Below are 10,279 nucleotides of genomic sequence, written 5' to 3' on the forward strand. Positions count from 1 at the left end.
AAGTCTTTATCAACATTCTCAATTACAAAAAGAGAAAAATCTTTCCAAAGCAAATTAGAGTAACTGCATTGCCAAAATAAGTGAACTAGAGACTCTGGGTGTTGCTTACAAAATGAACAATTAATATCTTTTTTCTATCTTACCAAGAGAGTATTCACTGGTTATGTACGATGAATAATTCTAAATGAAACATTTTTTTTTAATCGTATTGGTAATTAAGTAGCATTTTGGGATGAGCCATATTTTTCTCCAATCAATATCAGAAACAAAAGAATTCCAATAAAAAGTCCTCAGTCAACCTCGTCAGAATCATTTCAAGGTCCGCGTGAGGTTCTTAATATGCACTAACGAGTCGTTAAAATGGGTTTCATTAACTATCAGTAACTTGATACTAGAATTTGATATTATATTTATACTAACTAACTAACTAACTTAATAAATTAAACTGAATAAACAGGACTTTCTAAAAAAAAACCTTAATTGAAGCCTTCGTTTGACAAAGGTGAAGATGGTTTTGAAGATCTACTGCAGGTAAATGATTTTTTTCCTGACAATATATAAACACTAATCGCGTAGAATAAAAATTAAATTAAATTAAATTGGATGTTTGTGAACATAACATGAACATTCAGCTTTGTTTAATGTCTAAAGTGCAGAAATGTATGTTTTTCATATGCAGCCTATGTATCATTTTCTGCAACAAATGCCAATGTAGTGGTTTAAGGTGTGATTCACATTTTTTGTTATAATTTAAGAGGGTTTTTTAACCTTACATTGGGAAAAAACATTTAATTATTAGAGTTAAAAGACACAGCAAATTGCATTACGCTCAATTAGTTTCATGGACCTTTCTGTTCAAAAAAGGCTTTTATGAGTGGCAAAACAATGGTGAAACAGTAATTATTTATTTTAGGACTCCAAATGCAGTACACACACACACACACACACACACACACACACACACGCACGCACGCAACAAACAAAAGTTTACAAATGCATTCAAAGTGTAACAGGTTTTTAATTGCCGACAACAGAAACTGGGCTATTCATGATTTCCACATTTTGCCGTTTGTTTTATTAAAAATAGAAATGCCATTTTTGGAAGTAACTAACTAAGAGCCTCACAAGAGTAAGTAATTACAGCATATTCAGACGTTGTGCTTAATTTCCTAGTGACCTCTTTAGGGTGGATGTGCAGTCTGTCAGCTGAAGCATACAGAAGTCCTGCTTGGGCCTCATCCCTCCATCTCTGCAAAACACATTTACACTCACACGTTTGGTCCCATGCGCTCATACAAAAATGAGAAAAGCTAACAAAAGAATTGTATTTATTCATTAGATTTTTCTCACTGGTCTTTGGTTTTTGGAAGTCTGGCTGAAGGTGTCGGATACATCTGGATTGCTGGATCCTCTCACAGAGATCACAATGTCAGCATAAGGGACTTCATGATCACTCTGGCTGTCTGGGGATACATTCAAAAAATCGATTAATACATTCAGATTTTTTCAGATCTTGCAAATTAAAAAAAAAAAACATTATTTTCTATGCCTCATGTAATCAACATACAGTAAAATAATAATATTGTATTGAATTATCATTATAATTTATAATAACAGTTTTTAAATAATTATATTTCAAAATATATGTCTACACCCATGTCACCCTGCAGCCCAAGACCAGTTACTCACTGAAGCTAAGCAGGGCTGAGCCTGGTCAGTACCTGGATAGGAGACCACATGGGATAAATATGGGATTTGGTGCCAAGTTTGCAATGAGGCTGAAAACAAGGTGAGCCCCGAAGCAGAACGTAGATAATGAGAGGAAGAGGATGTAGATATCAGATCACATACTATATAATCAGGAGCAGAACCATGAACAGCTTTATAAGTTAAAATCAATGTTTTAAAATCGATGTGTGACTTAACAGGCAAACAGTGTAACTGTTGGAGTATAGGGATAGACTATACTATAGGATAGGGTGAGACTGAGATGATGTGTTAGTTAACACACGTGCGGCTGAGTTTTGAACATATTATAAAATCTTAAGTGAATTGGCTGGCAGACCCCCGAATAAAGAGTTACAAAAATCTAAACGAGATGTAATAAAAGCATGGACAAGCCTTTCAGCATCTAGTGTTGAGAGAAACGAATGTTTAACCATCATCATCATCATTAAAGTTTCAAGCAGTTTTAAACCATTTGCATGTAATAAGATGTGAAAGACATCTCAAATCTTAGATCAATTCTTGAACGACTTGAGTTATCTCTGTAGTCTTTTTTTTCTTGTATGGACAAAATACAGACTAAATACAATTGAATGTTATACAAATAATGCGTGTGTATCAGTATATCGTATATTAGCTTTAAGCAACCACATCTGTTAATCAAACAACAAAAGATCTGTTTTGAATTGATTTCTACAGTGTTAACAGTTTCCTGTAGAATTTACTGGCAGCGTTTCTCCAGTAACTTACTGTGTCATCAATTACAGCAAAATACTTTGTTTTACATTTACAGCCCAATTTATCTTTCTGTATATTTTCAGTATTGTATACTGTATCTTTGCTGTAAAATATACAGTAATTTCCACGATGCAATTTTAAAATACAGTAACATACTGCATAGCTGTCCTGCAGTAAAATACAGGTCATATTACAGTTTAATACTGTGTAATCTGCAAAAATCATTAACAGTGTAGTGTTAATAAAGATCATGTTTTTTTAAATTCAGATGTTTCATACTATGCTGTATGATAAAAGTGTAATAAATTGAGATAAACCTTGAGCAATTGGCCTAATCACCACTCCACTTCTGGATGGAACCCTAAAAGAAACCAGATAGTGTTGATGAAAGCAATTTGATACATTATGATACTTCGTAATGATTAACTGTATGTGCATAAATTGTGCATTACCTTTCATGGGCTGTGTTAGAGGAATCCATTATCTTACATCCTCTTCTGTAGCACAGATACACCAGATTGGCCGTCAGGACAAACACTGCAGACACGGCAAAGGCTGCGAATATCTTGGCCCAGGTGAGTCCATCTGTATGGGAAAATGCGGTTTTGATGGACTTTGTTGTATGTGAATCTGAAAAGGAGTTGGTATATTGTAAAAACCCTCACCTGATGTGATGACCTTTATCTCCACAGTGATAGGATGATCAATGCAAGTCTCTTTGGTCTGGCATGTGTATCGCCCACTGTCCTCTTCGGTGATTTTATTCCACTCCACTGTGTCTTTTGGTTCAGTCAAGGGGAAGGTACTGTTTTCTCTGACCCACTGCACTTCACAATCTTTGTTGTCAAGGGCAACACATTGAAGCGAGAGTGCAGTTTCTGCTGTTACTTCGATGGTGGACAGTGATGTAAGCACTTCTTCCGACTCTGTCTGACCCCTGTATAGCTTCACTCTCAGAGATGGACCTGGACAACATTTGAAAAAAAAAAAAAAATAAATAAAATATATATATATAATACCAGCCAATAGAAATAGCACAGTGTCGGTGCAATAGCCTAGTGCTTAGCGCGTCCCGAGTTCAAATCCCAGCTCGAGGACATTTCCCTACCCTACCCCCTCTCTTTCTCTTCAACTTCGCTTCCTGTCTAAACACTGCCCTATCTAATAAAGGCAAAAGGCCAAAAATAAATCTTAAAAAAAAAAAAAGAAATAGCACAGTAAGTATAAATCTACTTTTATAGAGCATACAGAGAGACAGATTTACTTAGAGCAAATTAGTGTGAGGTTGTAATCTTATAAAGGTTTTGCAGGTGATTCTACTGTCTGTGCAAATGAATGCTTATTTCCATAATGACAGTTTGGGTGCATGTTATATTGTGTGCTCATGATCATTTTTGCATAGACTCAGATCATCATAGATGTCATTGGCCAGGCTAGAGAGTTTTTGATACATTTGTCAGAACAGTGGTCAGTGGTCGTTTCCCTTGTAGACATAATAATAATAATAATAATAATAATAATAATAATATAAATAATAGTTACCTATATTTATATAGTGCTTTTCTAGACACTCAAAGCACTTTACACAATGGGGGATCTCCTCATGCACCACCATTGTGCAGCATCTACTTGGATGACGCGACCAGCTGATTGGTGGAGAGAAGATAGAGTGATGAAGCCAATTATGATATTGGGATGGTAAGGAGGCCAGTGGGCAAATTTGGGATTTTTAACGACCACAGAGAGTCAGGACCTCAGTTTAACGTCTCATCCAAAAGATGGCACTCACCGAGCAGTGTAGAGTTCCCATCAATATACTGGGGCGTTAGGACCCACACAGACCACAGGTTGAGCACCCCCTGTTGGCCTTACTAACACACTAGTTTTCCCATGTGGTCTCCCATCCAGGTACTGACCGGGCGCAGCCTTGCTTAGCTTCAGTGGGTGACCATGTGAAAGTTGCAGAGAGCTAACTTCAAGCTATCTGTCAAGCAGGTAGCATTAACACAGCTAACTCATCGGAAATACATTGGTATCATCTATATTAATGGAATAGTTCACCCAAAAATAGACATTTCTAAATTTTCATATAGTCTAAACCTTTCGTCGTTTCTTTCTTCTGTTTAACAAACATGATATTCATCAACTGACATACATAGTAGGAACAAAAAAGTACTATGGAAGTCAATGGCAATTTTTTCCCAAGGTTCATCAATATCTTCCTTTGCGTTCAACAGAAAAACAGAAAACAATGTAGTTTTTGAACAAATGGAGGGTGTTGCAGGAGGGTGGGATGTATCTATGGTGGGCTCTATGTGCCTTGCTTTTGTTTTTGTTTCTCCCTCTCTCTATCTGTGTTTCTCTTCTTGCAGTTAATCTGTTGGGAGAGGAGAGAGAGTATTTAACCTGAGCTGCCTCTTAAACAAGTGTTGGTGGTGGCTAGATGGGGCAGTGGCAGAGCGCTTCTCCACAGCCAGACCTGTTGTTTTCCAGAGCTTTAAAAGATCTGATTTAGCTTAAGTAGCTCGTTTGCATTGAGGCTGTTGAAGTAGAACTTTTACTGTTAATGATCTTCTCAAAGACTTTTAACAATTTAAAGAGAAGTGAGATTTATCTTTATTTATTTATTTTTTTTGAAGGTTAAGTAGGAAGATGGATGCCATTTTGTTTTGAATATTTCTCCTGTTTATGCCAGTTAAGGGAGTTAGTTTATGTTGATGTATTTAAAAAAATTTTCTTCAGATTTGGAAGAGGTTTTCTTGGGAGTTAGCTTGATTTTTGTTATTTTGGCTTTGCCCCTTCTGAATTAATACCCTGTTTTCTTAGTTTGACTTATGTAAACTTCTCTTTTTCTTGATTTGACCTCATCAGTCATTAGCCATTCTGGTTGAGGAGATGAGAGTTCGTTGTCTAGCCGTTGCACATCACCAATTATTTATTTTCTGTTGCAGTCACAGACTAACTAATATCGTAACAAGGGTGAGTTAATGTTGACAAAATTAATTTTTTTGGGTGAACCGTCCCTTTAATGAGAAAGTAGTTTGTTCATTTGATGTTTAAATGAATTAATTCCACAAGTTCCACAGCTATTGACTTTATTCTCTGACTTGTGTGTAAAAAATTTAATTAGGCATTTGGACCAAACCACTGTGTGGCAAGGGAGGGGTGGACTCTAATTGTTTCTAACCCTGAAACACATTTTTGCCCCACTTGCGTATGTGTTTAACTTCTTACACGATTATTTAAAAATAAAACATTGCTATTTACAACACACAGAATGATTTTAATAAAAGTTTTATGGGATAGTTCTCAGAAAGGATATCCGCCTATAATCAAGGGGTTTAAGATATGCCTTTTTTTGGGAGGCTTTAAAAGATTAGTTCACCCAAAAAAGAAAATTCTGTTATTAATTACTCACCCCTATGTTGTTCCAATCCTGTGAGACCTTTGTTCATCTTTTGAACACAAATTAAGATATTTCAAACGAAATCCAAGAGATCACTCATCCTCCATAGACAGCAAGAGTCCCGAGATGTTCAAAGTCCAGAAAAGCAACTAAAATAATGTCAAAACATTCCATGTGACTTCAGTGGTTCAGCTGAAGCTCCAAGAACATTTTTGTGTGCAAAATAAATTGTAAAAACAACTTTATTTTGCTATATCTTCACCAGTATGGGTGTTTATCAAAGGAAGTACCACGTATTGCCATCAGAGTTTGCAGTGTGACACGCAAACATAGTTTTGCCCAAAGTACACGCGCACTCTGAAAAGTACAAAATTGCTTTTACTTTCTTTTTTTTTGGTGTACAAAGTGTTCTCGAACACACTGAAGCCGCATGAAATGTTTTGACAATGTTTTTTGTTCCTTTTCTGTACTTTGAATTATGGCTGCTCTATATTGGAAATATCTGACATTGAAATGTTTTGTTTTTCTGCTATATATATTGCGAGATGAAAACAGTTTCACCAGATGACTTGAATTGCTCTATTGGGAAAGAAGGATTAATTTAGACTAATTGGGACGATTCGGTACAGAGTGAACTATGTAGAAAATATTACAAATTAAAAAGCAAATACAACAGATGAAAGATGACAGTGAAACAAACAGAGCTTTATAGTTTTCTGGGGAGTCAAAACAGAATTCAGGTACAGAAATTCAACATTGTATAGTTTTCAATGTATAAAAAAATATTTCATAAAATTAATCAACATACAGTAACTTTATCAAAGTTACAAACTGTACAGTTTCTTGTGCCTGAATGCTTTAAACTCACAGGCCTTAAAATCACATGCACATTATAAACTTTCACTTTATGGTTAAACTCTGCAGTGATGCAAAATATATTCCTGTCTATAGAGCATGAGAAAGCTCTTGAATTTCATCTAAAATATCTCATTTTGTGTTTCGAAGATGAATGAAGGTCTCAGGGGACTGAAACAACATGCAGGTGAATAATTAAAAACAGAATTTTCATATTTGGGTGAACTAACCCTTTTAAAAACAGCACAAAAAGAACCTGACCATCACAAACCTTAGTAAATCACAATTAATTCAAATTCTACCCTTCCATAAATGTTGTATCTGAAAGGGTAACTCCTACTAATGAGTTTACAATAAGTTCAACTACAATTTTGTAAATCCAAATATTAAATATTTAATATTAAAGCGAGGGTTTGCGTTGTTAGTAAATCTGGCCCATTAGACTCACCAGCTACATCTTTAGGGGATGGTGCTTGTTCTTCAGCTTCATCTGTAAGAAGCAATTGATATATGTTTTAAGCAATGGACTGGGATGTGTGAATGGAAACACAATTCAAACAACTCTTACCATGGACTTGTATAGTGACCAGTAGCTCCGTTTTAATAGGAAGGCTTGGATGGTCACTCTCTTCAGAAAGGCAAGAGTAGTTATTACGCGCTTGCTTCAAAGTTAGATGAGATGTGTACAAGCTCACACTGCACATGTCACCTAATTTTGTTTGACTTTCTTTCCAGAGGCACTTGATACATTCCGGAGTTTCTTCTGATTTCCAGAAATAACGAGTAAAGCCACTGGAACAGTTGTAGGTACAGTTTAAGGTAAGCGGCTCTTCAAGTCTTGCATTTTTAAACTCATGCTGGATTCCGGCATTCATGCTTCTTACAGCAACTGTGAAGACCAATAAAGTTTAGAAATTGTACTTTTAAATTTGTTTAAATACTGTTATACATTTCTATGTATTGCGTTATGTATCTGTATCTCAAACAGTAAGACAAAAAAATCTAGTAACAATAAAAATTATTTAAATGAAAACAGAAAAGTGATTTTATTCCAATCGCTGTATATGCCAAGAAGAAATCTTAATTTTTCTATTTGGTTTAAGGATGAAAATTTACTCACTATTAACTCTCGTTTAAGTGATTATAAACATTTAAGAGTGTCTTTCTTCTGTTGAACACAAAAGAAGATATTTTGAAGAAAGCTGAAAACCTGTAACCATTGACTTTTTATATTGGGGAAAACACCACAAAGGTCAATGGTTACAGGTTTCCAGCATTCTTCAAAATAGCTTATTTTGTGTTCAACAGAAGAAAGAAACTCAAACAGGTTTTAAGCAAGTCAAGCGAGAGTAAATTATGATGGAATTATCATTTTTTGGGTGAACTATACCTTTTAATTTTAAGTTTAGGTAACTAAAATTGGAAGGAAAAAAACTAAACAAACATAAACATGTCAAAAACACAGCAAATTTCAGAGTAGCGATTAAATACGAAAATATACATTCATAAAAATGCAATTATGTCATTAAAAACTATAATTACACAAAGATTTTAATACATTAAAACTAACTAGAGAATATATAATTTATTTATAATAAATAAAAGAAGTAGAGTGTTGTCTCCATTACCTTGGAATCCTAATTGTAAAAGCAGCACCACAGGAATCAGAAACATGGTTTGGCATTCATTCAAGATAAGTATTCATGTATCAGCATGCAGAAATGATAAATAGTATATGCCATATGTAAAAAAATCTCATAAAAACCTTCTCCACTGGAGGTGGGCTTGGTTCACAAATAGCATCTGCCACCGGAAAATGTGGTTAACTAAGCTGTTGGTACATTGTAAAGCATGGCAATATGTGATTGGGCCATTTGCTGGTTCATTTGCATGGCACTGCGGTTTTCATAAATCATTTAACTTAAAAAATTATGTGCATAATTAATGTAATCTATATTATAAATGAATTGAATACCGATGATACATTTGTACGAGAGACAAATGGTGCAGTTCTAACATACGTGTGATTCACAACAAAGTTGCTTGTGGAATGTTGTTTCCACCTTATTTACATTTTCCACATCTCTAAACAATTTAAATGGAAATTACATGGGTGATATTAAAAGAGGCTCACAGCCTGACTTGATAACGTCCATGTTAATGAATCAAAGTGTCTTTCCCAGCAGTTTGATTAATTTATCAGCCGATTGCTGCAGTAAACTGGATCGCATTCATGCTTTGCAGTGGAAACTTGGGGTTAGGACTGTTTGCACAGCTGCAGGGTGCAAAGGAAAAGGAAACATGACTTCACTTTACCACAAAACACTATTTTACTCTGTTTTAAATTGATCTAAACCCAAAGTGTATTGTGCTGTATGTAGTGTGTTTTACAGTGGGGTTTTAAAAATCTATGCTATTTACTGTTTTAATGCTATCTTTGTTTCAGGGTTATTATAGCAAGTAAAACTAAAGCCCAAAGCCATATATATAGTGTATAATGTATACAAGTATGTACTGAAAAACTGAAATAAACTAACAAAAATTATGTGTACATTTTAAAAAGACAAATGCAGATTTACTAAAATAATTAAATTAAAATGAAAACAAAAATCTTAAAGTATAATCTAAAAATTCTGTGGGAAAATACATAAATAAAGGTCTAGATAAAAGTAAATAATATCTCAGTGACAATAAATGGCTGCTTTGTGAAACTGAAACTGTTAAAACATTATAAGAACTATAAAATATAGAGTTTCTAATATACACAAACTAGTATATTTAGTTTATAATACTAATAAATGCAAAAACAACAAAATGACTAAAACTAGCAAAAATTAAATGAAAGAATATGTAAAAAACAAAAAAGCATTCAAAATATTAGTAAATTCTGTTATGTCTCAGTAAAACCATAATTGTTTCGTATAGAACAATTGCTTTGTTCTCATAATTATATAAGAAATATTAATCTCAAAATAACATCAGGATCAAAAAGAAAAAAGAGTCACCAATAGAATAAATAAATGAATAAAAATACATTAATATATTAAAGTCAGAATTATTAGCCCCCCTTTGTTTTTTTCTTTTTAAAATATTTCCCAAATGATGTTTAACATTTAACATGTTTAACATTTACTTTTCACAGTATGTCTGATAATATTTTTTCTTCTGGAGAAAGTCTTATTTGTTTTATTTCGGCTAGAATAAAAGTAGTTTTTAATTTTTTAAAAAAACATTTAACCCTTTGACTGCCCCTTTACCAAATGGTTGACCATGTTTTTACTGTTTTAAATTACTGTTAAAGTAATTTAAAGAATGAGTTTTAAGATTTTTTAATGAGATTTAAAGTATGTTTTAAACAATAGCTTACACGCACAGCATTGTTAGTTTACAAAAAAAAATCAATGATAACCAGATAACATGTTAAATAAGAATTTGAAATATTTTATTGCAGACTTAAAAATGGTAATTTAGTATTCAAAAATGTTTTATTTTGAATATTTTTTAAAATAAACTGGTCTTACACCTCATATTTTCAGATTTTTCATAGATATGTAT

General features: G+C 33.7%; 1 protein-coding gene across 1 annotated transcript; it reads right to left on the reverse strand.

The window, feature by feature from the left end:
* Positions 1-1,016: 1,016 nt before the first annotated feature.
* Positions 1,017-8,421, reverse strand: LOC130242368 (uncharacterized). Its single transcript, XM_056474456.1, has 8 exons — positions 8,353-8,421; positions 7,293-7,613; positions 7,173-7,214; positions 3,129-3,428; positions 2,916-3,048; positions 2,781-2,824; positions 1,351-1,463; positions 1,017-1,249 (listed from the first exon to the last, which is right to left on the reverse strand). Exons 1-8 carry the CDS (start codon positions 8,396-8,398, stop codon positions 1,109-1,111), a joined length of 1,140 nt encoding a protein of 379 aa, XP_056330431.1. The 5' UTR covers positions 8,399-8,421; the 3' UTR covers positions 1,017-1,108.
* Positions 8,422-10,279: the final 1,858 nt, after the last annotated feature.

The sequence above is a fragment of the Danio aesculapii genome, chromosome 15 (genome assembly GCF_903798145.1).
Source record: "Danio aesculapii chromosome 15, fDanAes4.1, whole genome shotgun sequence".
Lineage (NCBI taxonomy): Eukaryota > Metazoa > Chordata > Actinopteri > Cypriniformes > Danionidae > Danio > Danio aesculapii.

Coding starts and splice junctions, on each gene's coding strand:
- LOC130242368 (XM_056474456.1), bottom strand. CDS start 8,398: ATGTTTCTGATTCCTGTGGTGCTGCTTTTACAATTAGGATTCCAAG. Junction 7,614..8,352: donor TTTACAATTAGGATTCCAAG/GTAATGGAGACA, acceptor TGGTCTTCACAG/TTGCTGTAAGAAGCATGAAT. Junction 3,429..7,172: donor ATCCCCTAAAGATGTAGCTG/GTGAGTCTAATG, acceptor AATGTTGTCCAG/GTCCATCTCTGAGAGTGAAG.